This window comes from Endocarpon pusillum (assembly GCF_000464535.1).
Source record: "Endocarpon pusillum Z07020 unplaced genomic scaffold scaffold6688, whole genome shotgun sequence".
NCBI lineage: Eukaryota > Fungi > Ascomycota > Eurotiomycetes > Verrucariales > Verrucariaceae > Endocarpon > Endocarpon pusillum.
Window position 1 is genome coordinate 6296 of NW_006916603.1, and position 26627 is coordinate 32922.

The following is a 26627-nucleotide window of genomic DNA, read 5'->3' on the forward strand; positions in this document are numbered from 1 at the left end:
AGGGAGCTAGGATGTTCATGAAGAAACAAGTAGCCGTTGATTGCTCCCAAAATGCACCAAGTAAACTATTTCCACTTTCATGTGGGGAAATGACTATGTTTGCCATCCGTGCACCAACTAAACTACTTCCACTTCCATGTGAGGGAATGACTATGTTTACCATCCAACTGGGCGGCCAAAGCACGTTTTTCCCTAGCCCCGACAGATCTGAAGCATGACGAAGTAGTATGACTACGAGGGAAATCTCGTGCCATAGCCTCCGCAAACGTCGAAAGTCTTCAGGATACAATTTCTTTCTGGTTGACTTTCAACGAGGCCTGGCCCGTCGGGGTCATACACGTCTGTCCTCCGTGGATGGGGTAGCAGAACAAAGCTATGTTACCATCAGCAACAGACCTATGGAGTTGACTTGTGAGCATTAGTCAGCATCCAGTTCCAGAGCGAGCTGTACGATGCTCACCCCCTGATGGCACAAGCTTCGACCTCAGCTATTCGTAAGCGGCCCTGTTCAGGGTAGGAGAAGGAGAAGATGGGCAGGGTGGTCATGTTGCATGGGATCGGGTCGTTAAAGTATGGAGAGGTCGAGCCAGGTCCACCGTTCCACATGCAGCTGAACGCTCCCGGTGCGTTGTCAGCGCTAAGCCCGAAGGACATAGACGCCGGGAGGGTTTCGCTCCCACTGAATGTCTTGAAGTCTTTCAGGCTAAAGGTCGAGGCGAAGCATCCCTCCGCGCGAGGCAACAAGGGCTTAACTTTTTCGTGAGTCGAAGTTGGGAAGGACAACGAGAGACGAATTAGAAGGACGACAGCGAAGGCTTTGATCATATCGAGGCATGGCATTTTGACCGAAATCTGACTTTTAAAATGTTGCTCGCGAAGCAGAACTGTAAATCAATAATGTCCAGCTCCAATGTGGCCTTTCATTGTCAGGATATATAGCCTGTTGGTTTGCTTGTCAGAAGTTGCACACTGTCACCCACAGGTTAGTTCCAGACATTCATTGGTCCACGAAAACCAGCAATTGATGATGAGAAACCCTGATCATTAGTTCGATTATCTCAAGATGTGCCGCGATTGCTTGCATGGGTGACGCTCGCCGGATATCAAAAGGCACGAAGCGACAAATGCCACATAGAACTTCCCCTGCATGAAACGCTCCCGAAGAATCGCAACTTGCCATAAAATCGAATCGGCTCAGACTTGTTAGACTTGTTTGCCTGGTCCGGGCAATGTTTGCAGCTTGTCGCACGGAGCCTCGTGTCCACTTGGCCCGTTTGGTTCTGTGTGCGATCTTGTGCCTAGAGAACCCATTTGGACGGCTAAACTGCTGTGGCTGGGCGTATTGAGATGCAGAAGGTTCAGACTCACGAAAACAACGCGGCATATGCCCACGGATTGCTGTAAATCACAATATCAAATACTTGTGAATTGGTTCTCCGGACCTCCGAATTTGCTTTCCCCACTCTGTCAACGCAGCTGATTATACTCTTGCCCAACACCATGCAATGCTCGCAAACAGAATCCTTTCCTGAGATGCAGGGGAACAGTATCCTCGAAACAAGCCGCGACGTCATGTACAAGCATCGACGATGGGGGGGAATGTATACAGACGGTGCTGGAATTTCACAATAGCTCCAAGAAAAACAGCTCGGAGGGATCAGCACGCACACCCGTCATTGCTAGAGGACGGTGATGGATTAATGGCGACGTCGATCACTGGAGCGGGATCTAATTAGTGGATTTCCTTGATCATGCGGTATTCTTCGCTGATACTCACTGTTTGCCTGTTGCCCCTGCCCTGCACCTTCCCCGTCTCCCTCCATCCCAGGCAGGGCTTGGGCAATCCGCCTGAACAGGGCCTTGACGTTGTGCCCAACCTTCGCACTCGTCTCCACAAATATAGCGCCAGCTTTTTTCGCCTCCTCTTCACCTTGCGCAGTTGTAACCTCTCTTTTCGCATCGCCCAGATCGGTTTTATTGCCCACCAATACCACAATCACGTCGTTGCCCCTTTCTCCTCTCACATCGTCAATCCACTTTTTCGTCTGCTGAAATGTTTTCATCGATGTGACATCATAGACCACAACGGCAACAGAGCTGTCGCGGATGTAAGAAGGTATCAGAGAGCGAAACCTTTCTTGCCCCGCCGTATCCCACAATTGCAGACGCACTGTCCGGTCTTCCAGGTACATGGTCTTTGAGAGAAAATCAATGCCAATCGTGGCTTGATACGTGGTGTCGAAGGAGTCGTACATGAAGCGTGTGATGAGCGAGGTCTTTCCAACTGTATTCGGTCAGTACTGCTATCGAGGGAATGTGCTCTGCACATACCACTTTGTTCGCCGAGAAACACAAGCCTGAGACAGTTAGCACTCCGTGGCGAAGCTATGCGATGAAAGTACATACTTGAACTTCTTCAATGGGTTTGAATACGACCCCACGCCCGCTTGAGCCATAGCGGAAGGGTGTGTAGAGGGTGCACCTGAATGTAGAAGCGAAATGTAATTATTTCTTCCAGTCTCAATTCGAGAGGAGATTATCGGTATGACGCATTCATTGTGGTGCACATAAATACCAATGTTTAGGAGAGTGTGTCAATCGTTATTGTCATCCCAACCTGTCGCCAAATTTGGGGATGCCTGCGAACGGGGAGGAAAGATGCCCAACAAGGAAACGTCCAGCTCCGGCTCCAGGCCTTGAGTCCCGCCGACAAGACGCTATTCCCCTTCCAATCATTGGATCAAGCCAAGAGTGTTCAAAGCACGGATCATCTTCAAGTCGCTGCAGAAAGACCGACCTGCGAAAAAAGCATCGAGCTCATCACCTCCTCCTCCTGTCGAACAGCAGGCAGATACACAGCTTCTTACGAGGCGGCGGCTGGAGTTGCAATATGTCGCTCTACTACCCAGCCGGCGGGGCGACCGCTGCACTTGGTGTAATCGGACTGTGTCAGTTGTGCCTAACTTAGCGATCATGTCCCAGACGTCTCGCTGACATGCAGTGCAGACATGCTATTCAACGGCGAGGGTGAAGCATTCAACGTATGATGAGGGCAATCTACAAGCATCGATCGAGCTGATGTCGTTGTTCAGGTCGGCCGATTTCTCGATTCAGTATCACCATTTGTATGGGCGGATCTCGGTATCGGTCTATGTATAGGGCTCTCGGTGGTTGGAGCTGCATGGTACGACTCGTGCTCTCTTCATCATCCAAGTTGCGTTGCTGAATCAACGTTGCTATTGACAGGGGTATATTCATAACCGGCTCCTCAATCCTCGGCGGTGGTGTCAAAGCACCTCGAATCCGAACTAAGAATCTAATCTCTATCATCTTCTGCGAGGTCGTCGCCATTTACGGCGTCATCATGGCCATCGTCTTCTCCTCCAAAATCCAAAATGTACCCACGACTGAGCTCTACACTCCCAACAACTATTATACTGGTTATGCTCTATTCTGGTCAGGCTTGACCGTGGGAATGTGCAATCTGATATGCGGTGTCAGTGTTGGGATCAACGGATCAAGTGCTGCGCTGGCAGATGCGGCTGACCCTGGTCTGTTCGTCAAGGTATTGGTCATTGAGATCTTCAGCTCTGTACTGGGGTTGTTTGGGCTGATTATCGGACTGCTTGTATCGGGGAAAGCGCTAGAATTTGCGTGAGGCGAAGATTTGCTACACGCCGCTTCAAATCTGAGACCGGCACATCGTTGAGGCAAACAAGCGTCCGAGTAGCGGGCTTAGGGACTGGAAGAAAGCATTTGCGCAGGGCGTTCCAGGGATATCTTGTTTGATTGAAGCTCTCAGGGTCTCGATTCTAAGATCGCTTCCAGTCCTGTACAAATACCTAAATAGACGCTGCTGGATGGTCGCGTTGAACATGTAGGCCTTTCCGTGGGGTCGGACTAGCCAGTGCATTTGTATGTAGTAAGTACGGTGTCTATCCAAATCCAATCACCGGACCCATCATCAACGCCTCACACATCTCACCCTTTTCCAACCAGCCCTCCCTCTGCGGCAACACCAATAACGCATTCGCAGACGCCAGACTCCCCACCCGAGAACTCCTCTGCATACCCGTACTCGCAGCCAACAGCCCTCCGTCTCTCCCACAGCTAACTACCACCCGATGATACTCCACCCTCGCCTTATCACATTTCACCCTTCCCTCCAACCTCACCATAACCCTCTCCAGGCCCCTCTTTCCCCCAAGCCCGACCATCTTCTGCAACGCCGGCAACACAAACAGATTCGCCGTCACAACCGCGCTAGCCGGATTGCCTGGCAACCCAAAGATCAACTTCTCCCTCCTGTCTCCTGAGACTGTGTCTTTGATGGGCACGCTGGCAAACGTGGTAGGTTTACCAGGCTTCATGCTCACTCGGCCAAAGTGGATCGTGCCACCCATGCTGCGCTCGATAGTTGGTTTCAGGAGGTCGAGCTCGCCCATAGAGACGCCTCCCGTCGTGACGATGATGTCAAGATTATGGTTTGCAAGGCCGGAGCGGAGTACTGTTTCGAGGGATCCAGGAGGTGTATCTCTGGCGATGCCGAGGTCGATGACGGCGGAGCAGAGGTTCCAGCCTTGAAGGAGGGAGAGGAGAGATGGTCGGTTCGAGTCGCGGATTTGCCCGCCGGAGAGGGGGATGGGGTCCGAGATATCGGTTACTTCGTCGCCTGTGCTTAGGACGCCGATACGGGGTTTGGTGAAGACGGGAACGGTACGAATCCCTGCTGCAGCTAGGACGCCGATTTCGCCGCCGAGGCTGGTAATGAATGTGCCTTTTGGTAGAATTAGGGAGTTGAGTTGAATATCTGAGCCTGGCTCCCGAACATTCTCCCCAGCTTCAACAGCATCCGTCAGGATTTCGACGGTGGCTTCCTCAAACCCATTGGCGGTGGTGCTGACGACGGCGGTGTCTTCGACCATTACCACAGCGTTGGCGTTTGCTGGTAGTGGTGCTCCTGTCGTGATGCGAGCGATTGTGCCCTCAACCAGTGGAGGAGGCATACTGGAGGCTTGAGCGTGGGACACCGCTGCTACTGGGAAAGTTCCTTTGATGCCAACGTGCTTCTGCGAGGCCTTGTCTGGTACCATGACAGCGTAGCCATCCACAATCGAAGCTCGGTAGGCTGGAACGGCTTCAAGGGCATGAATGTCAGATGCTATGACATGATTGGCTGGAGCTGGCGACAAAGGTAGACTTGTAGTGACTGCCGCTGGAGCACGCTCCAGGATTACAGACACAGCTTCCGAGACTGACAACATAGGGTAGGGTGAGGACCGATGCCGCTGGCTGGCCCCGAGAGTCGGATCATTAGACCTTGGAGGTCTGTCCTCAGGCTTAGTGTGAGCTTGTGGGATCTTATGGCCATGGCCGTGGTGATGATCATGATGGTGATGTGGAAGAGCTATGGAAACGTTCTCGCTCCTAGTAGATACCCCAGCGTCCTCTTCCAGCTTCTTGACACCTCCAGTATGCATGGTCCGTGAGTCTGCACCTGCTGCTTGTAGGCAAGCATGTGGCAACATCTTCAGAACAGCTTGCAGATTCTCTTTTGCCCCTTTAGGCGATCCTGGCAGTGTCAATATCAAGGCTTTACCTCTTACACCAGCCACTGGTCTCGACATTGCGCCAACTAACCATGTATCAGAGGGCACATCGGCATCGACCGGGTGGAATGCTTACATGGTGTAATCTCCAGAGATGCTGCCAGCATGGCGTGTCTGACGAACCTTTCTCAGCATGATACGGTTGAAGTATGATGATTGACTCACATCAAGCCAGGAGCCGGACGGTGAATAAGCGGTGCAATAGCCTACGTAGCAGATCAGCTGTGCCATAGGCTGTAACGCCCCGTGCTTTTCATGTCTGGTTTGAAGGGTGGCTCACCTCTGGGGTGATGTCTTTGACAGCAAAACCCGTCCCTCCAGTTGTTATTATCATGTTGGCATTGTTGTGCTCATCGTCGGTCCATTTGCGGACTGCATTTTGTATCCTCGTGGCGTCATCTGGGACAATCTCAATCCAGGGCTCTGTCCATTTGTCACTTCCTTCTGCCTTTAGTGTTTCGCGAAGGATATTCCCAGCTTTATCAGTGGCTGGGTCCTTGAATGCCGTTTCCGAGATGATGAGTATGGCTGGTCTGAGTGGACTGGCATTTGACTGCATCTTGTTCATCAATGTATTCGTCTTTTGAATTGAGACTGGTATTCTGATTATCTGGTATGGTGGTATTTACCAAAGTTGATATCTTGCCTGACACCTAGCTCCGTCTACACAACCACCGGAACATTTCAGCATCGGTCAGTTCAACACACCTACAGAGCAGTTCGCAAGAAGAAACCCGTACTACAAAGTTATACCTGAGCGTCTAATGATGCTATCTTGGGCATTATCTGCAAATCCCTTCGCTATGCCCTTAACAGGTGAACTCACAGCTGAAGTGTTGATTCTCGGTTCCTCATGCGATCTTACCTGCCTTAAAGACTCGTTTCTTTTGCGCCGTCAATGCTGCCAACGTACCCTCCCGGCCTTGCTGCCGACCGATTTCAATCACCAAAAACCTGACAAAGTCTTGACGTATCCAATAGCTACTGTGAGCGCTCAGCATGTTCCAGTACTGAAAATCTAGAGGGCCTCCATCAATGCTTAGGGTAAAATCGATCTGTCCATTATCATTCAACAAGAACATTCTCTTCTCCGCGAGTTCCTCTCGAGTAAAGTCGTGAGTATCCATCTCAATCGTCGAAGGCATCTTGTTCATCGACGGACGCTGAGTTGAGGCCGATGCAGGGCCATAAGGCCTAGAGGAGCTAGGACCTCCCCATTTCAATCCAATGCTTGCAAGAATTCCTTGCCGGATGCTGGGAATGACAGCAGGTTTCAAGGTTGCAGCGAATTCGCTGTCTACAGCTGCATTCATGTGATACGTGATCGGATCGTAAGGAGCCATCACATTGTAAAGATTGTCGACAGCTAAGCATCCATACGTGCCAGCTTCTCCGGTAACTCCACGCTCATCCGCACCATCAATGCCAGGCTTCTGTCGTCCGCTCCTGGGGATGAGAGCAGCCTTGTTTAAGAGCAGAAAGAAAGCAGCCGGACTTCCACAACAGAACAGAGACCTCGTATCAAATTCGAACATGCTTTCGTCGATTTGATTCGAAGAGACTTCAGTCTGCCTAGGAGGCTTGGTCGGTTGGTTGCTAAGGATATCCATGGCCATGGCGGAGCCCAAAGAGTGAGCTACAATATGTACTTTGCCGCTTTCGTGGAAGCCAGGATTATTGCGACACCATAGTCTATAGACTCTGTTGGCCTCTCTGATGACTGCTGAGGTCATCCTTTGCTTGTGATGTGAAAGATAATATGGGATATCTAGCATAACGTCGCTGATAAGCGACCGAATGGCGGGGAGGGTGTCTGGAGTAATATCCTCAAGTTGGAATTTATTCTCCCCGTTGCCATTCTTGGTTTCCACTTCATCATCAAAGGACACTGTCAGGCGCCAGTTAATAGGCAGAACCATGATTCCCCCCTGCTCTTTGCGAATATTGCCCTGAACAATCTCGCTTGACAACTCCACATTAACTTCGCGCCGGAAGGAGTTGATGGCATGAGTAAAGTGGAAACTGTCCATCCTCTCAGACAATTTTTGACCGATCCCGTGAATAACTAGGACTAGATCCGTGACTTGTGGTACGTGCTGTTGCTCCTCAACTCTGCAAATGGGGCATGAGTTGTGCTGATATTGCATGTCTGCATTGCCAGACTGGGACATATAAGCGCCTACCTTAGCATGGGCTGCCCTCATGTCCATCTTGTTTGGCGGGTGGATCTTCTCCCAAGCTCGTCGATTGAAGCCGCGGACAACGGCGACTCCAATATCTCTACCTTTTCGGACAGCTGCAAGGGGTCTTCGATTGCGGGTAATAGACGGAGCTAGACTCGGACGGAGTATTTGTGCTTGATTGGAATTGACGTACATCACGCGATGGTTCTTGTATCGTTGTGAGGAGTCTGGTGACCAGGTTCGAAATTTCTCATCTTGCGGACCCGCGGCCAAGTACTCGTGCTGAAGTGTTTGTCCTTCAGCCAGCAATGTACGTTTTGCAGAAGCATCCATTTCGTCTGGCTTAGTCTCTGCACCACTTCCTGGTCTGCTAGAAGTCCTCTCAGGAAAGAGGCGGTGGACAATCTTCATTTCAGCCGCAGCACCTATTTCAACACAGCTGTTGAGCTCATCTTGCCATGTCTCCGTCCAAGGTTTGAGCTCCTGATAGCCCATCTCCAGCCGGTTCGCAACGTCTGGCTCCACAGGTAGCATAGTCGTAGCATAAAACCATGTTCCGCGAAGCACAGTTGATATGTCATTGACAGGACTCCAGTAAATAGGCTTCATAAGAAGATCCGGCATTTCGACAAGGTGGAGACGGGAGATACCCACAGGAACAAAGACTTTCTCTTCCGCATGCTCTTGATCCTGCCGGTTCTCGTCTCCATCCTTGTGGGCGTGAAAGACACTGTGGAGTTCTGAGGGTACAGGCGGGCTTCCAATTCCTCCTGTAATATCTTTGCCGGGTGTGTCAGAATTTCCTGGTGTTACTGGGAATCTGTGATCATCTTGGCCATCGAGCGAATCGAGTGTTGAAGCTCTGACAAATGGACGTCCACTGATGTCTGTATCTGCCGCTCCATCGAGTTGAGGAACAGGCGACCGTAATGACGAGGAACTCAAATCTTCCTCTAGAGTCTTGCGTTTCCTAAATGGTGAGAGTCGACGGCGCAATCTCTGGCTGCGGCGCTCCACGGGGTCGACTGGAGAGCGCTCTCCTTGTTCTGTTGAAGGTAGCTTCGGTGACTCCCGGCGGGAGGATAAAATTGTATTTGTGCTAGGCGGGAGCTCAAGCGATTGGACCGAGGCACGATCTGCAAGGTCTTTGGCTGCGGTGACAAGCTGTCCATCCTTGGATTGAGCTCCTAGAACAGGAGTCTTGCCATCACCCTTGAAGCGGGGAAATCTGACAAGTTCTCCCAAAGTTCTCCCTCGTTCCCCAAGTTCAGGTCGTGAACGGCTTTCGATAATCTTGCCCGACGTAGAGGCAAGGACTTGTTCGATGCCTTGCCATGCATCTATCAGAGCGGCATTATCGCGTGCAGAGAAAGGCTTAGGTTGATGAGCTTGCGACGATTTCGTGTCAGAAGAGACAGGCGGTAATGGAGACAGAGGGTCATCTATAGGTACTGAAGAGACATAGAAGAATTGTGTCTTGATGGGAGGAGGATCCGAGCTATTGCTTGGACCGTTAGTGGCTTCGTCATCGTGGAGGATGCATGTTGGGCCCAAGGTATGGGCAGCTGCGGACATTGCAGTCAGAGACACTGGGAGCGTGATGTAACGAAGGTAGGATCAAATATGACGAGGATGGAAGCCTCAGACGACGCTTGGGACAGTATCCTTCCATGATAAGGATTTGAAATGAGTTGCGTCTGCGATGGTGTACGAGTATAATGTTCTGGAAGGTGCGGAGGCATGTCATGCATGTGCTATGTAGCCCAAGAATCTTCCACACCTTTTCAGGGAGTATGACGTCCAGAGCGCGATTGATTTTAAATATAACAGCACCTAACTTAAGGCTGCACCGGCCTGGGCCAGTCCCTTAAAAGCAAAAGCTGCTTCCACTATTGAAGAGGTGATGCACTAGAATCGCGGCCTTCACTCCTACTACTACGGTAGGAGGCATCATAATTGTAAGCGCGCAATAGTAAAATTGTTATTAACGACCCTCACACAGATACCCCTGTCCCCCCCGTACGAATGACGTATCCCCTTAGAAAGGGTTATTCCACGCGTTCAACGCGCTCAGTGAGCTGCGAGAGGCTATAACAGCTGCCTGGAACGCTGTGCCTGCGGCCTACCTCCTAAATATCTCCTAAAGCTGCTCGAATCATTGCTAGCAAGTGGTCGATGCCAGTGGAATGCACACTCGGTACTAAGTATGATAGGCTAGTCCCAATCGAGCGATTTTGTGGCGTTCTATCTTGGCGTTAAAAGCTGTTACTACTATAGGATGCTCTTACATTTATTATGCCTCCTACTGTAGTAGTTTACGTGTGCTTCATTTGGTTAACGTCAATCCAGGCATACGTCTGTCCGCCGCAGTACTACGTAGACTTCTGCCTTCTTCATTCCAATGCCGCGCAAACCACACAAAAAGTCCAGAAGAGGCTGTAAAGACTGCAAGAGACGCCACATCAAGGTACGAATGGGACGTGTGCTCTTACTGCAAATCTTTGGCCCTACTAAGGTCGCTGCGCCAGTGTGATGAGAACCGGCCGGTGTGTGTCAACTGTGTAACAGCTGGTTTGCAATGCGCCTTCTTGAGAGAACAGCAAACCCTCCTAAGCAATGATGAAGCTACAATCGTCGGCAGTCCCGGAACGAGCGGATCAGGAAGTTCTACGCGCAACAGCGGCCCATGTGTCGATGAAGGATGGAGACCACAGCCTCCTGATGTACCCCCTCCTTCCCCTCCTCCCTTCCCTCCAGCACAACAGCTTCATTCACCTTTGAAAACCACCGATCCGGACCTCAATCTGGATCACCTCGAACTGCTGCACCATTTCTCCACCGTAACCTATCAGACGTTGACTCCTGACCCAGCTCAGCAGCAAATTTGGCAGTTGACGGCCATCCAGTTATCGCTTTCCTTTCCGTTCTTGATGCATGAGATTCTGGCGATTGCCGCATTGCACTTGGCGCAATGTAAACCGGAAAGGCGAAGCCACTATTACACCAAGGCCACAGAACTTCAGAGTCATGCTCTGAACGAGTTCAAGCAAGTCCGAGAGCACGTGGAGGCCTCCAACTGTGGTGCAATCTTGATCTTTGCATGTCTGCTTGCACTTCACGTGCTTGCAGATCCACCACGTCGTCAAGGTCTCAATTTCAGCGATTATCTTGACCACTTCTTAGGCTGTATCAACCTGATGCGTGGTGTGCGTCACATGGTGATCTCAGACTGGTGGTCCTACCTCCACGAATCTGAACTCAAGCCTCTACTCGTTGTAGAGCAACCCGAGAAGCCATACAACATACCGGATGAGTGTCGTGACCTCACTGAGCTCACCACAAACTCTGACCTAGGACCTACGTCAATCAAAGCATATGATGTAGCGATTGAGCGCTTGCACTGGAACTTTGCAGCCTCAGCTCTAGGTGAAGGAACGTCATCGACGATTAGATTTGTGATGGCATGGCCTGTGCAACTAAAGGACGATTACTTTGAGCTACTCAATGAGCGTCGGCCGGAAGCCTTGATCATTCTGGCATACTATGGTGTTCTGCTGCACTTCTATCGATCATCTTGGGCTATAGGTGATTCGGGTGCCTTTCTAATCAGAGCAGTTGGTGCGCATACTGGACCTCACTGGGGACGATGGATGGCCTGGCCGGATCGAGTACTTAGAGGATCTAGCATGCAGCTTGAGTAATCCTACTGGAAGTGGGTGATTAGATTCTCATACCATTGTCTAAGCTATCGAATTACCACTGGTGGAGCGTCAGGTAAGCCGAAGAAAGATGCGGCCTAGAGTGATTCAAAGCATGAAAAGGTGGACAGCAAGAGCCAATTGCAAGCTTGCCATAGTGCATGGTGCTCAGAAAGATGCACATCAGGCTATTGACATGTGAAAGTCTCTCCAGCAACTGTACCAGGTCACTGCCCGCCATGAACATGCACCGAGCAAGACAGTGCTCAAGAGGTATCAGCTTCCGACACGACATCTCACACCTAAACCTTCAAGGACAGCGAGTGTACGATACTGCAACCACGCAAGCATCCATTGCCAGGACGTTCCAACCTAAAACTTGAGACTCACTCCAGCAAATAGAAAACACCCAATTGCGGTTAAAGGTCTGTTCCGCGTATTCGCTATAACTTTCCTCGGACTATGTCAAGCACCGGCTCAGTCTCTACGAGTATTCGGCTTCACTTTCCACACTAAATAACTTCTCAGCCATGTCCCGATATTCTGCCGCCGATACGCGTATTGAGATATTGAAATTCAGACTTCAAATTTAGCACTGCCCTGGTAGCGTTCAATGTTGCGCACTGTTGACAAGGTAGGCTCTGCAGGATGTATCTCTCGACGAGGCTGTATAAGAGTACCGCCCATCCTCATGTACATATTTTCGAATCGTGCTCGACTTTCCATCAAAAGCAACTGGTATCATCTTTTATTCCATTGCAGAAATTCCAAACCTGCAAGTATCCTTTCTTGATTGTGTCTGTGTTCACAATTTCCCATTTCTTCGCCATCAACATTAGATATGTCGTCCGCTGGTGAAAGCAGTGACACAGAATCCTCTAGCTACCTCTATCAATACGTTCCATCCCTTGCCGCAGCAGCTGTCGCCATCGCCATCTTCGCCATTCTTACCATAGCCCATTTTTATCGTCTAATCAAGCAGAGAGCATGGTTCTGTATCGCTTTTGCTGTGGGCGGCCTATGTAAGTGTTCTCTGCTTGGAAACTGCCCTTCGAAGCTACCAGCTAATCACTTTATAATTGATCTACAGTCGAGACAGTCGGCTATGTAGGTCGCGCGATAGGGCATTCGAACAAAGATGATAGAGACCCGTTCATCGTCCAGTCGATCCTAATTCTCGTCGCACCGGCGCTTTTCGCAGCCACGATCTACATGACCCTCGGACGTTTGATACGAGCCACTAATGGTGCAAAGTATTCCATCATCCGAGTGACCTGGATGACCAAGATCTTTGTTGTTGGTGACGTTCTATCATTCTTCATCCAAGGTGGAGGCGGCGGTATTATGGCTAGTGGAGATCCTGAAAAGCTTAAGCTGGGTGAGAAGATTATACTGGGCGCCTTATTTCTCCAGATCATCATGTTCGGCCTCTTTGTTCTGGCCTCGATCATTTTCCATTACCGCATGCGCAAACAACGCACTCCACAATCCTATGACCCCGACTTGAAGTGGGAGACGACGCTCTACGTTCTCTACGCCGTCAGTGCCATCATCATGATTCGAAACATCTTTCGTGCGGCGGAATATGCCGGAGGTCATAACGGTGCCTTGCTTCGGGTGGAATGGCCGATCTATGTGTTTGACGCATTGTTGATGGCGCTTACTATGGTTATTTTCTACTGGAGATATCCGCCGGCCAAGCAGCTTAAAGTTTGCAAATCCGAATTCAGCATTGAGGTGCCACGAGCGCAGATGGTTGATGCGTCTGGAAGGTTCAAGGAGGAAATATCGCCAGAGGCAGGGCATTAAAGGGGCAGGTTTGCATTGAGCAAGCCGAATTGAGGCCAGTGATAGAAGAAAGAGGCCAGTTGGTGTTCAATATTAGTGGTCAGGAGGCATTTAAGGGATTGGTGATGGTTTTCCTTTCTTTTCTCAAGGGTAGAGAAGTCATGCATCGAGCTGGGGCGAACTGGGTGGTGATAGATATAGAACGTCACTTGGCAACGAGCCGAAGAAGAACGAAGCCTCACTCAACACGACGTGTAATATGTTTTTAAGCTTTTAATCCGCAATCCATGTTTTGCGTGGCTTTTCATTCTTGCAATACCTCACCTGCTCGTCAAGCATGAAATGATGTGGAGGTGGCTAGAGCGGCTTTCTTGTGGTATCTGAGCACAACCAGAAGCTCACTCTAACTCTCACTTCCACCTAAGAATACCAAATAAAAACCGAAGTCATTCGAGCTGATGAAGCATAAGCACAAGCTTCCGCATATGTACACCATTCACTTCCTCCATCTCTTTGCCAGCCAGCCATCGAACAGTCATCACTTCACCTCAATAGATGCAAACACTTCATCAATCGTTCAAGCATTAACCTCTTCCTCGCTTCTCTCCCCACAAGCTCCCACATCCCCTTTCCAACCACACAATCCTGTACCTATCCTACACGCCCCCACCACTCCGTCCCACCCTAACAGCGAAATTCCTCGCATCAACCCCCAATTTTTCTTCCTCACCCCCAACCCCACCTCCACCATTGCTGTCTCCTCCTCGTCCCCGCTGAAGCCAAGCCCTCCTCCCCTCTTCCTCCGCCCGCAATATATCGCTCTTATTGTCGTTGTGCTGGGATCGGAGGTAGACGTATGCGCCTATTGGGGTGAGGGTTAGGGTCGCGAGGAAGAGTCGACGGTTACGGCTGAGAGACTGTCAGGCCGGAGGGGGTTTCTTAAGGTGGGGGGAAAGAGAGGGCTGGTGGAGGTTTTACTTGAAGAAAGGTGGTGGTGGATAATTGGGTATTGAACTTGGTTGTGGAGGGGCCATTGTGGCAGACTATTGACCGCCGTACTGGGTAGGTACTATGTAGGAAGGGAAGAGGCGTCGATTGTGGGTCTTGGAAACCGAGGTCCCCCCTGGATTGGTTTGGACCTTTCCCACGTTTTATTGTTGGGGATAGGTCCCAGCTTGCGTCAAGGGAGGCCGTGGTGAATTGATAGGGAGGATATATGATGGAAAGCTACGAGCAATAGCTGGAAATAAGGGGAAATCGGTAGCCTAAGATTGTCTTGAGACAAGCGGAAAAGCGGTTTTGCTGATGATAATGGGGATGGTGGTGATGATGGTAGTTGAGAGAGCGCACGCGACCCCCGCATCATTCTGGGGACAAGGATCATTTTAACTAAGTTAAGGTTTTGTGGGGTAGAAAATCACCAAATCTGGGAGACGAAGGATGAATCCAATTCTCGCTTGGGAGCATGATGGTGTGCTCCTTTGGCGAAACGACGACTGCCTGCAGTTCAACCATAACCTGTCGGCGTAGAGCGGTGCTACTGTTTATGGCTGAGAGACGACGTTCTGGGGGTGGCTGCTGACCTTGAAGATTTCCTCTGCCAACTTTTGAGTGTGAGCAGCAGGGGAAATGAGCTTCATTTCTGGATTCCACGCAGCATTTGGTGAAATTGTCAGATAGCTAACACCTAGTTCCCGGGCTCTGCCGTTTTGCTCCGTTGCGGTTCCAGGTTGCTGAAGGCGGATTGATGTCTATCGTGATGTCTATCGTGATGTCTATCGAGAATTGGATGCTAATTGCCCAAATTCAGATACTGAAGCAGTGACGGTAGGAATGGTGTTACACATCCACCCACTTTGATGTTGATGGGTACCCTCAACCAGGGTTCCACAGCCCGGGAAAAGGCATTATTTCTTCTACTTGATCAAGAATCGAAAGTCTGCCCTACCAACTTCTCACTTAGCTGCCACAATCTTTCTGCAGCTCGAGGATCTTTGGCCCAATCTGCCTGTTTTCCGATTTGACAATCATCAAGGTAAAGCCCGCTACCCTCGTCGATATTTCCGGCTAGGAGACCAGGATCCAGTGCTGCCACCAGCGTCGTACTGGAGCCTTGCTCCAAGTTCCTACGTTTTGTCAGTCTGAATCTCCTGCGGCTCTCTGCCAATTTCTCCTGGTCGCTATTCCTTTGCAACTCCGTTGGTATAGATCCTGGGTGCAAAGCAAACGATGTGATATTGTACCTGCTTGCCAGCCTAGAAGTCAAGGACAAAGAGAAAAGCACGTTTGCAGTTTTGGATTCACCGTAGCCAGCGAATGGGATATAGGGCGAAGAGTCGTCTGGCATACCGTTGATAGCGCGAAAGCGGTCGAAGTCTGGCCATTCATCTTCTGGGATTGCCTCAACAGGCTTAGAGAAGGTGTGATCAGAGAAACGGATAGGGCTGAATACATGAGCGGATGAAGACACATTGATGATCCGGACATTAGCTGAATGTTGATTACGGGGTGTTTGGGCAGCCGCCGATATCAGCTTTGGCATGATGAGATTGGTGAGAAGGAAGTGGCCGATGTGACTGGTGGCAAATTGCAGCTCGATCCCTTCAGATGAAAGTGTCCGTTCTTGCACGTCCATCACCCCGGCATTGTTGATGAGCAGATCGATGCCATCTACATCGTCGTAATTGAGAAGTTCTGCCGCCGCTTTCCGAACAGAAGACTGTGAGGAGAGATCGATTTGCAGAAAGCGACAGTTGATCCGAGGGTGGTCATGTCGGATCTCGTGGATGACCGCGTCTACCTTATCACGAAACCTTCCAGTCAAGATGAGGAGACGGGGAGCGTGCGCTGCCAGCGCTTTTGCTGTCGTACCGCCGAGTCCACCCAAACTAACGCCCGTTATGAGGATTGTTCGGCCTCTTATCCCTTCTGCAAAGGTATCCGCAACCTCCGAGGCAGTGGTTTCGAAGCCCCACTCTGAATGCGATGTCATTGCTGGACGAAGGGATAGAAGTGGGAGACTGGAATTTTGCTGAAAAGGCAGATAGTGTATGAAATCTTTTCCTGTACTTCTTCTTACCCAAAGCAACCTATATGGATGGCTTATACAGACCTACCGCTGTGTTAGCTTACACATTTCGTGCTGAGCAATACGTAGTACGTAGTACGAGGTCCCCACGGAGATACATCAGAATTACCAAAACATCAGACTACTACGTAGTACTTGGGTTTGCCATGTCGTAGAACAGCGTCGAGAACGGCTGACAGAGTTACAGTCAGGTTTACTTACCCTTCTGCACGAATTCCTGTTTGCAACGCTCTGACAAAGCCACCATGTGCATAGTTCTGCTCCCAGAGACAGTGGGCCAACAAGGCGGAGCATCAGGAGAGGATCAAGCGACCTTGCGTCATTATCATTTTGCCCCGTTTGCTTCAACCATTGTTCCATGCCTATTTGTAAATACAAAACGATCAACACCACATCGGAGCCACTGAGCATGTGCAGTCTATCTCGCATACAGCGCCCTTCTCCAGTGTTGCAGCGGCTGTCATGTTCAGTGTCATCCCAGCCAACAGACCCTGTCTGACCAACTACATCACCATCTCCCCCACCCAATTCGCATTCTCCTTCCCATCAAGGCCCCACTTCTCCCATCTCGTAGTCTTCATCCTCCCCGGCAACACCCTGCCACCCAACACCGCCGCTGGCATCCACATCCAGCTTCCCGGCTCGCCCGAGTTCAGATTCCTAGGCGCAATCGGCAATGAGAAACCTTCCGCCATCTTCAAGATCAACCTACCAGGCCCCAAGCCTCCTCCTGGAGATTTCGACGCCATGGCAAACTCAGATATATCAGGACTGCCGGCGGCGATGGCAGCAACAGCGTCAACCGCCGCGGAGCCAGATATAGGAGATATCAACATCGGCATCTCCGTTGAGCCAGCCGCCAACATCCAAGCACAGCTGGCTGCTCTCCAATCTCAGACACAGAGCCAGTCTCTATCCTCTACCTCGGCTGACTTGGCGTTGGTGATCCATCGTCCGCCGCCCCAGACGAAGGAGCTGGCGCAGCGCATCATCAAGAATGCGTTCAACTTCCTGGCTAGCTTTGCGGGAGAAGCTGGGCCGGGTGGGCAGGAGGTGGTGCCGCTGAGGAGCTTTCAGGAGTGGTGGACTAAGTTCGAGAGGAAAGTGCAGAATGACCCGGGCTTTCTGGAAAGGGACGAGGGAGACTGATGGATGGGTTCCGTAGGGTAAGGGCAGCGTAACTCGAAGGATGACTGGCTGTGGAGATGTACAGATCCGATGACAACAATGCCCATTTTACGGGCTTATATCAAAGCTTACCGGGATTCCCTGACCACTACAGACGAAAGTATGAAGTCCAGTGCACTAGAAATATGTACTATCGAAGCACAATACCCAACTGGCCATGCTAATGCTAAATGAGGATGTGTGATCTAGGAGCCAGAAAGTTACTTCAGCGCTTCATAGTATTACAGCTCACGTCTGACCTCGAACGAGAAGAGCCAGTCCACTTGGACTTGATCGTTCAATCATCGAGCAAAAACTCGAGGAACGCCCTTGCAACCACGACGCCATCATGCGGCTTTCCCGCCTTGTCCATGTACTTATCAAATTCGTCGTCGTTGAATATACCCATGGTGTGTCGCACCCTCAGGAGCTCTGTCATGATCTCTTCGTTGAACTCCGGATGACCTTGCACGGTGATGAGATGGCCCTTCTTGTACATGCCTTGTACAGCACATACTGGACTTGAGCCGAGCTGTTCTACACCATCCGGGTAGTAGTATATGATGTCACGATGCATCTGATGTATACTCTGCGAAGCAAGTCAGAGCGGGATCTCACGGGGTTCTGAACACTAAGTGGCCGCATTACCAGTTTCTCCTTCCCAAAAAGTTGTTTTCCCCTCTCCGATAGATCAAAGTCGTCCACAGCAGCTTCCCAGCCGGCCTCGTTTCGTCCCACTTTGACGCCCATCGCCCTTCCAATGATCTGGTGTCCGAAACAGACACCAATCAATCGTATTCGGTCCTGCTTTAGTATCTCTGCTGTGAAATCTACCAGTTTCTTGATCCATGGTGCGTCCTCGAAGGAGTTATATCCTGCTGCCATAAGCGCCCGGGATAAAACTAATTAGCAAACAAGGATGCATACGCGATCCTGTGAGAAGAATAGCATCAACGTCCTCTAGCTTTGGGTAGTTATCTGGATCCAGCTGGATCTGGTATTTGGATATCTGGAGCATAGCCTCTAGGTCTGGCTTTCCCAATAGTTCGGCACCGTACCTGAGGAGTGTGGTAAACACCCCACCGTAGCCACCATATTTGGCATCTGCATTAGGCGGTGGACTATCACATTCCAAGATGGCAAGTCGAAGAGGCGGCCTCATGGTTGTATGAGAGATGGTTGATGGACCTGGTCGCCTATGAAGCGACTACGTAGGTCATGAAATCTTCTTGTAGAAGGTGCTGTAAGATCTTTCTGAACGTTGGGGAAACGTTGAGGAAACGTAGTGTGTAGGAGGTAGTGAACTACTAATCGTGTACTATTATTAATGTGGAAGATATCCCGAAGAATTGCCGCTCAGTGATCACGCACGCGGAATGTGTCAGCAACGCAAGTCAACAACCCAATTGACGCGTCAAATGCCACGTAAGGGAAAGCCTGTGCCAGATGGAGAACCCTCACAGAATATGACAAGCATCATATTGGTGTGATCGAGAGAGGGATGGCCCGTGATGGCGACGAGATTGCAGACTCAGATGGCGAGAGCGATGTTAATGATGCACCCTCTCCGCCCCAGTCACAACTCTTGCCAAAGACGCATCAGGGTCAGGGTCAGACTGTGCCAGATATCGATCTGGGAGTCAACTTCAGTGATTTCCTAAGCCAATCGCAGACTCACCACATGAACGCTACGCAGCAGTCTGTGCGACAAGAAGATCACCCCGAAGGAATTGAAAAGAGTACTGGTACTACAGCCAGTCTCAGAAGACAGATCGAAAGTGAGCAGCGCAAGCTTGCAGAGCAGAAGAGCAGCTCAAGCACCCGACTCTCAGACATCAAGAAGCGCTCAAAGTCCTCTTCGGACTCCCCTACTGTAGCCAAGACCAAACGCCGGCATAGTGAGCTTGGGAGTACCAGCCTGATGGAAGGACAAGAATCCAGGCAGAAGCGGCAGCATACTTACGGTAGCAGCAGCAGTCGTCTGCGGTCGAGCCAAAGTGATGTTTTCGCAGAAGAGCATCGACATCAACTTGAGGAAAGTCTGGCCGAGGTTGCTTCGAGTAGGGATCCGGGGCATTCATCATATCAGCCAGAAGACGATGGTCGTACATGCGATCAGCAAACAGGACTCACTGCAGGAGTTGGTCAACATCATATCGGGAGCCACGACGCCGCGGTCAATGAAGAATCTGCTTTGCAATGCCAGGATGGTATTCAAGCAGACCACGTTAGAGGTACCAGCGATAACGCTGATGCTTTCGAGGAGTACATGCAGATGTCATCAGGACGGATCTCGAAATCACGAAGTTTGATGGGCAACTACGAGTCAATCAGCCTGGATTATAGCGATAGTGGCCTTGGCCTAAACGTCAATGCGAACCCATTTGGAGACGCGTCACAGCAGTCAGTAGAAGACATCACTGATCGAACACAACCGGTGAGGCGTGAAGCGATCTTTACCCCTTCCAAGGCGAGCACTCTAGATACCATTCCCTTGTCAGGCAATCGGGACAGCCTTGCAAACCACGTGCTCCATCCTGACATTTCAGGCATTGACGGTGCTTCTAGTCTGCGCGAAAACAGCTATAGTCGAATTGAGTCAGGTCGCTCAAGATCATTTATCGATCCATCAGTTCTCACAAAATATCCTGCAGACAATTCGCAGGAACTTGCTGACTCCAACTCATCTTCCTCACGAAAACGCAGGAAAACTGCTGATGGATTTGCACTCAACGTCGCCTCTACAGCTCACGACACAGATATTCCGCCAATATTGTTAGCTGCGACTAAGGAGACCCCACCGCCCAAAACTGAGACGCAAGGGAAGAAGCGAGGGCGGAAGCCCAAAAATCAGAATGTCGAGTCCAGCAACGGACATCATTCTGAGCATTCTGAGGAACACAATGAGGAGAGTGTGGAATGTGCTGCAAAACATACGTCAAGCGAACTGCATTTCGACGACGATTCAATTATTGGCCTACCAAAAGAGCAGTATAAGCCGCGACCTAGTCGCTCTCGATCGAAACGTAACGCGGAAGAAGAGATGCCTCCACCTGCTCAAAGCCCAACTAAATCTGTCCATACCCCTACCAAACAGCCTCAAACGTCTCATTCAAAGGACACAGCGCAACCTAACGACCCAGAAGACACTCCATTGACAAAACTGAAGAAAGAGAAGAAGAAAAACAAGATGAAGAGGGCCAAGACGTCAGCAGCGGCATTGTTGAAGAAATCGGATAGAATGCTCAGTGATGGTGAAGAGGATGTAGTGTGGGTGGACAGCAAGCCTGCCACGGTGAAGATGAAGCTTCCTGATCCGGTGGAGGTGAAGGAGTATTTGAAGACTGAAAAAGTGCCTCCTGAAGACAATGAGGTGGGGCCAGCCGGGGCAGCTGAGATATCAATCAACCTTCCCCAGACGGAAGAAGAACCTCACAAGCCACCGCCGAAAAAACGGGGCAGGAAGAAGAAAACAGCTACTGAGATGCCAGTCGCCAACGAGATCGAAAATGGCTCTAATGGTACCACCAATGCATCAGCAGAAGCGGAAGCGGAAGAGCCCACACCGGTTGGAGAAGAAGCCACTTCTAATCAGCCCAGGGTGAAAGCCTCTGCGCTCCCAGAAGCGCTGAAAGAAAAAGACGTTAACACACCCCGTACTGCTACGTCCCAACCCATCAACGAAGATACCTCAACTCCTCAGGAAATAAAGGCCTCAGAAGACACGCACACCACTTCCGCAGGCCGGCAAGAGTCACCCGAAAACCAGCAGCAACCAGCATCAGCACCAGCACCAGCACCAGCACCAGCACCAGCACCAGCACCAGCACCAGCACCAGCACCAGCACCAGCACCAGCACCAGCACCAGCACCAGCACCAGCACCAGCACCAGCACCAGCACCAGCACCAGCACCAGCACCAGCACCAGCACCAGCACCAGCACCAGCACCAGCACCAGCACCAGCACCAGCACCAGCACCAGCACCAGCACCAGCACCAGCACCAGCACCAGCACCAGCACCAGCACCAGCACCAGCACCAGCACCAGCACCAGCACCAGCACCAGCACCAGCACCAGCACCAGCACCAGCACCAGCACCAGCACCAGCACCAGCACCAGCACCAGCACCAGCACCAGCACCAGCACCAGCACCAGCACCAGCACCAGCACCAGCACCAGCACCAGCACCAGCACCACCAACACCGCAACCTAAATCCACCGAAAACAGCAGCGAGAAGGGACCAACAAAGCACAGCCCCATCAACCCCACAGGTGGGAAGGTCAAATACCGTGTTGGCCTGTCGCGAAGAGCTGCCATCCCGCCGCTGCTCAAGATTGTGCGGAAATAGATGCGTCAAGCTGGAGAAAGCAGGGTAGTTTTTGGCAGAAACCGGGATCGTCCATAAAGACATGTATGCCCCCATCATTCGCACACGTCCGGCCAGGGGCAGAAGCACGAGGAAGGGGTTCCTGCTTGGCGAGAGCTAGAGGGGGAGGCCTGGTGTACAATACAGAAATCTGACTAACTAGAGCCTAGACATAGATATCAGGAACCCGCGAGGGGGAGACGCGATCTCTGTCCCAACAGCTTATCGCCTCGGCGCAAGATAGAGAGACCGAGAGGGAGAGAGTATAGATATCAAGACCGACGAACGGACCTCTTATCCCGCCAACAAACGTATTCCCTCCCTCCGTCCCTCCGTCCCTCCATCTCAATCAAGTGCCTAAGAGAAGTTGTCGGGTGTTGGAAGACGAAAGGCGCAGCAGCAGCGCCAGTGGCAGTGCACGGTGCACAAGACAGGTAGCTGTGCAGACTTGGTGCTCAGCGCGTGATGCGCGTGGGCATGCTATCCCGTGCACACCAGCTTGCTCTCATATCAACCGGACTGGGGTACTAGATTAATCTATCTTTGCTGGCTGGCTGGCTGGGTTCAGCGCACGCGGAGAGGAGTAGAGGGAGAAGGAGAGGCAGGGGGTTGCAACTGTACCAAATTACATGTAGAGAAAGAGAGATGCTGAATGAAGGAATGAATGAACGAACGAACCCATCTCCAATCCCCCCCCCTCCCCTACCCTCTTCTCTTTTCCCAGCCATCCTTTCTTCTCGTCATACCAATACCTCGACTCGAGATTGAATATTACTCCGTCCCAGAACCAAGGGCAAATTCACAGGAGCACTATGCTACATCACACTACATGACACTATACGAACCAATCTCCCCCCCCTTCCTTCGCTCGGGTGAGATTTTTTTCAAACAACACAGGCCAGAGTGTGACAAAATGCAAAAAGATCATCTCCCCAAAAAAAGTCTTATTCGTATCTCTGGGTATCGATGACACAAAGTGGTATTCCGTAGGAGAGTAAAGGAGCTTGACAAACCACCAACAAAGGGAAATGAATGGCTGCGAATTACATATGATGTTACCGAGTACTTGATGCCGAAATTCGCTCGCCCCACACACACACTGACACAGAATAACCTCGATGCGATGCGATCTGGGGGATAGACCGATCTTAATCAATCAATAATAGATCTTCGGCTCAAAGATAGGTGCGGTATCATCCTTCACCACAACCAATTTCCCCTTCTCGTCGAAATAAGCCCCTTCATCCGTCATAGGGATAACATGACTCGTATGCATGCATTCCTGTCTCGAGACACCAGATTGATCCCTCGGCACCCACAGTAGAGGCGGTCGATCGGTGATGGCCGGGTGATGGTACGCCTCCCTCGCCGTCTCTTCCTCATATTGCGCAGGGGCGAAGTTCTGCGGGACGAGACGGCGCATGGTCGCGTAGTCGGTGTAGAGATCTGGTCGGAGGAATTTGGAGAGTAAGTTCGGTCTCTTGTGGGGTGGTGGGGTGGGGAGGCCCTTGTCGATTCCTATGGCATTGGAGCCGTCGACGCCAGGTTTCTCATAGGAGTCACCGTTTCTTGCCCCAGAGGAATGCACAACGCCTTCTTCGGCTCGGAGGAGGGTTTCTTCTTCTGCTTCGAGGGAGCGAGGAAGATAGTAGAGGAGGGGTTGGATGGCATTGTTGAGGGATACATGGTAGAGGACGCTGACGATGAGCAAAACGACCATCAACACTAAGGGTCCAGGTGCTGCTTGGATACCGAAAAGACCGAGTAGGCAGAGGATGAGTAGATAGCAGCCCACCGTCGTATGCTGTAGAGCTCGAGGGTAGACGAGGCCTTTGGTGTCAACCGTCGTTGTATTGACGAAAAGGAGGTTGTACCGGTACGCGAAGTAGAAGAGGTACAATCCTATAGTGGCAAAACCTAAAACCAAGGGTGCAATACACGAGTACGTTATAGCGATTACAGCTAAATTGCTATTGAAGTTAGCAGGCCACTGGGCAGATTCAGGCGCTCTTCTCCTACCTTATCACTGGAAAGATGGTTCCCAAGCCTAAGCGGCTGAGAGTGACCCAACGTTGGTATGCTTTTCTTGGGGTCTTATCGAGGATCCTTCCTAGTACATTGAACAGGATCAAGGCTACAAGCTGTAGTAGGGCACCCGATGCAACTAACAGAGTCAGTTGACAGTCGCCCACATAAAGTCAACGAAAAGTACTTACACGTAAGGCCTCGCAAAATGAAGAAATTAATGTAGAAGTTGGACGCTAATGGTAGATTGGTAGCCAACAGTGTGGTGACCGATTGAGGATTACTGAGAATAGGTTGGATAGCCTTCGAGACTGCACTGGACAAGGTGGTGACGAGGAAGACTTGGATAACCTGGAGAATGTAAGCAAGAACATCACGATAAGGGTATGTATATTCATACTTGGAACCAGAAGTAGCTGGTTTGCACCCGTAGTTCGATTTGCGAAAGAGTTGGCAGGCCGGACGTCTTCGCGAGGAACTTTAACCACGGAGGTAACATTGCGATAAGTAAAGCCAGCAAAACGACGGGAAGCAGTCCGGTGACAACACCCAGGATCACGGAGGGGATTGAGTTGATGAAGCTCAAGAACGGAATCCTCTCGGTAAGGGAATTGATGTTGGAGATTAGCCCAACGACTGCAACCGGAATAGACCTGTTCCATCGTGGGTTAGCTTTGTCCACGGTCTGATTGATCACATCACGACATCCTCTGACGGAAGGTGGGGCCTGATACTGGAAGATTGGAAAGGCAAACTTACCAGAAAATGATGGTGACAACCACAGCAGCAATGCACAGAATATTTCTGATAACTCTTGTTCTCCATGTGATTCCGGTGTTACTCCAAACGACTTCGTGAGGGCTGAAACCAATAACGCGAGGAGCCATGTGCAGCGGTTGATGATGCGCAACCATTTGATAAGCAGCCTGAGCCTCAGTCTGGTTCCAGAATTCCACGATCACCGTGTTGCTGCTTTTGGCGTTGCCAGATCTATGGAGATCTTGCTCCTTAGCAACCTCGGGAATCATGCGCTGCAGCTCAGAGCGGCACCAATTGATTGTGTCCACCTTTTTACCAATCAGAGGCTTGAGCTTGTGGGTGGGCCGTTGTTTTGGCTGGATCCATCGTGCAGCAGCTGAGCCAGACTCGCCACTAATGTCAACATGCGCTGCAGCACCCTCCACGTCGCCAGATCCCTTCTTCAGAGATTTGCGACGAGCATCATCAGCCATTTTGATCAGTTTGGTCTCTGCAGCCTCCAGCTTCATCGCGACTTTGTTACGCTCTTCGACCTTGTCTTCAAGGTCCTTAGTTTGAGTAGCAACCCATACATTCTTCAATTTTTTTCCGTACATTTGTCGGATCTTCCTTTCGTTGGCGTATTCATCCGGCACGGAGGAAAAGAGGACACTCCTGGAAGAAATCCGATACGCGTAGAGAGGCGAAAGGAGATAAGCTTGCCGCAAATTGATATAATAGATACTCTCCCTCGTTACCATAAAGAAGACAAACCCAACGAAGAGCCATGCTACACCAGCGTGTGCTGTGGAAATGATTAGATTCGGAAGTGTTCGCATACAAGGCCGGGGGCTATACCGTAGTATCTGTATTTATTGATCACATTCGCTGTACGAGATGATTAGCCAGGTACGTATTGAGGAAGACATGGGTACTGACCAAATGTGAGCAGATCGAGTTGCTGTTTGCCGGCACCTCCTGTTGCATTGATAGGGAAGAGAACAGGCCATGTCATGCAGCAGCCAACGAAGCAGGTGACAACGCAAATTTTCAAATACCGGAGGAGAAAGTAGCCATCGAGGGAGTTGTGTTGCAAGACGTAGGTATCAGGAATCTGGACATAGTAATTCAGCAAGAGCACGGTTCGGGGCAGGAACACCTTCACACACCTTGTTGAAAGCAGGGATCCAGCCAAATAGGGTCTTGGGCAGCTTCGGGCTTTTCTCATGGTCGCGCAGAGAGCCCAGGTATGAGCGAGGTGCGTATTGACGGATCAAAGTTCTTCGCAGAATAAGGAAGACAATGGTGAACGCAGCGGCTAGGAGAAGTGAGGGAACGAGAGTCGACACCAAGCCAGAGAGTGAATTGGAGTTGTTCGGGTCATCACGAGCGCTTCCGACGTTTGGATCATTGTTTTCGTTCTAGAATTATGATTTTAGGAAGGTTCACCAACAACCAATTTTTCTATTGAAGGAAGGTGACTTACAACCTGCCGACGCGACAGAGCGACAGCATCCAATACCTCCATCTCGGTATCAAATTCGATCGCAAAGGATTAGGAGTACAGCACTTGTCGCTTTGGGGTATTTAATTGATGCGCATGAGCAGAAGTGATGATTGTAGGTAGAAAACTAGATGTGGGTAGTAGTGCAGGGAGAAGGAAAGAATGAGATTGATATGATGGTGATCAACAAGCCAAATTAGAACCAAGATCCAGTTCTGAGCCTGGAATCTGGTAACTACTAAGTGGGTCCAAGCCCCAGCTTAGCCCAGATACTGCCCAGATACTACCCGTAGGATTCAAGCTTAAAAAGAGTTCCCACCAACAGAAAGGAAGGCTCCGGACTTGCTCAGTGGAAAAGCAATCAATATTTTACGTCACCCTGCATTCTTTCACGTCCCTCAATTCAAGGGTGATCCGTAGGTAGTGGAAAGATCAGATGATTTGATCTGTTCAAGGCA

General features: G+C 50.7%; 13 protein-coding genes across 13 annotated transcripts; 5 read left to right on the plus strand and 8 right to left on the minus strand.

The window, feature by feature from the left end:
• Positions 1-278: 278 nt before the first annotated feature.
• EPUS_08164 (uncharacterized protein) lies at positions 279-840 on the minus strand (the record flags this gene model as incomplete). The annotated part of the gene is made up of 2 exons (XM_007807198.1): positions 279-396; positions 461-840. The coding sequence occupies 2 exons, from the start codon at positions 838-840 to the stop codon at positions 279-281; spliced, it is 498 nt and encodes a 165-aa protein (XP_007805389.1).
• An 857-nt stretch (positions 841-1697) lies between these two features.
• EPUS_08165 (Ras-related protein Rab-6B) lies at positions 1698-2456 on the minus strand (the record flags this gene model as incomplete). Its single annotated transcript, XM_007807199.1, has 3 exons — positions 1698-2284; positions 2332-2357; positions 2407-2456. 3 exons carry the CDS (start codon positions 2454-2456, stop codon positions 1698-1700), a joined length of 663 nt encoding a protein of 220 aa, XP_007805390.1.
• A 434-nt stretch (positions 2457-2890) lies between these two features.
• EPUS_08166 (V-type proton ATPase proteolipid subunit) lies at positions 2891-3658 on the plus strand (the record flags this gene model as incomplete). Its single annotated transcript, XM_007807200.1, has 4 exons — positions 2891-2948; positions 3007-3041; positions 3093-3184; positions 3247-3658. The coding sequence occupies 4 exons, from the start codon at positions 2891-2893 to the stop codon at positions 3656-3658; spliced, it is 597 nt and encodes a 198-aa protein (XP_007805391.1).
• A 277-nt stretch (positions 3659-3935) lies between these two features.
• EPUS_08167 (uncharacterized protein) lies at positions 3936-6168 on the minus strand (the record flags this gene model as incomplete). Its single annotated transcript, XM_007807201.1, has 4 exons — positions 3936-5635; positions 5686-5723; positions 5775-5815; positions 5890-6168. 4 exons carry the CDS (start codon positions 6166-6168, stop codon positions 3936-3938), a joined length of 2058 nt encoding a protein of 685 aa, XP_007805392.1.
• Positions 6169-6460: 292 nt separating this feature from the next.
• On the minus strand, positions 6461-9367 carry EPUS_08168 (uncharacterized protein; the record flags this gene model as incomplete). The annotated part of the gene is made up of 1 exon (XM_007807202.1): positions 6461-9367. One exon carries the CDS (start codon positions 9365-9367, stop codon positions 6461-6463), a length of 2907 nt encoding a protein of 968 aa, XP_007805393.1.
• An 826-nt stretch (positions 9368-10193) lies between these two features.
• Positions 10194-11493, plus strand: EPUS_08169 (uncharacterized protein; the record flags this gene model as incomplete). The annotated part of the gene is made up of 2 exons (XM_007807203.1): positions 10194-10259; positions 10321-11493. 2 exons carry the CDS (start codon positions 10194-10196, stop codon positions 11491-11493), a joined length of 1239 nt encoding a protein of 412 aa, XP_007805394.1.
• Positions 11494-12331: 838 nt separating this feature from the next.
• EPUS_08170 (uncharacterized protein) lies at positions 12332-13299 on the plus strand (the record flags this gene model as incomplete). The annotated part of the gene is made up of 2 exons (XM_007807204.1): positions 12332-12512; positions 12581-13299. The coding sequence occupies 2 exons, from the start codon at positions 12332-12334 to the stop codon at positions 13297-13299; spliced, it is 900 nt and encodes a 299-aa protein (XP_007805395.1).
• A 635-nt stretch (positions 13300-13934) lies between these two features.
• EPUS_08171 (uncharacterized protein) lies at positions 13935-14312 on the minus strand (the record flags this gene model as incomplete). Its single annotated transcript, XM_007807205.1, has 2 exons — positions 13935-14187; positions 14257-14312. The coding sequence occupies 2 exons, from the start codon at positions 14310-14312 to the stop codon at positions 13935-13937; spliced, it is 309 nt and encodes a 102-aa protein (XP_007805396.1).
• An 890-nt stretch (positions 14313-15202) lies between these two features.
• EPUS_08172 (uncharacterized protein) lies at positions 15203-16270 on the minus strand (the record flags this gene model as incomplete). The annotated part of the gene is made up of 1 exon (XM_007807206.1): positions 15203-16270. The coding sequence occupies one exon, from the start codon at positions 16268-16270 to the stop codon at positions 15203-15205; it is 1068 nt and encodes a 355-aa protein (XP_007805397.1).
• A 558-nt stretch (positions 16271-16828) lies between these two features.
• On the plus strand, positions 16829-17515 carry EPUS_08173 (uncharacterized protein; the record flags this gene model as incomplete). The annotated part of the gene is made up of 1 exon (XM_007807207.1): positions 16829-17515. The coding sequence occupies one exon, from the start codon at positions 16829-16831 to the stop codon at positions 17513-17515; it is 687 nt and encodes a 228-aa protein (XP_007805398.1).
• A 316-nt stretch (positions 17516-17831) lies between these two features.
• Positions 17832-18695, minus strand: EPUS_08174 (uncharacterized protein; the record flags this gene model as incomplete). The annotated part of the gene is made up of 3 exons (XM_007807208.1): positions 17832-18122; positions 18182-18408; positions 18461-18695. The coding sequence occupies 3 exons, from the start codon at positions 18693-18695 to the stop codon at positions 17832-17834; spliced, it is 753 nt and encodes a 250-aa protein (XP_007805399.1).
• A 339-nt stretch (positions 18696-19034) lies between these two features.
• EPUS_08175 (uncharacterized protein) lies at positions 19035-21884 on the plus strand (the record flags this gene model as incomplete). Its single annotated transcript, XM_007807209.1, has 1 exon — positions 19035-21884. One exon carries the CDS (start codon positions 19035-19037, stop codon positions 21882-21884), a length of 2850 nt encoding a protein of 949 aa, XP_007805400.1.
• Positions 21885-23058: 1174 nt separating this feature from the next.
• EPUS_08176 (uncharacterized protein) lies at positions 23059-26193 on the minus strand (the record flags this gene model as incomplete). The annotated part of the gene is made up of 9 exons (XM_007807210.1): positions 23059-23872; positions 23922-24066; positions 24119-24278; positions 24328-24580; positions 24687-25470; positions 25524-25553; positions 25605-25779; positions 25835-26086; positions 26152-26193. 9 exons carry the CDS (start codon positions 26191-26193, stop codon positions 23059-23061), a joined length of 2655 nt encoding a protein of 884 aa, XP_007805401.1.
• Between the last annotated feature and the right edge of the window lie 434 nt (positions 26194-26627).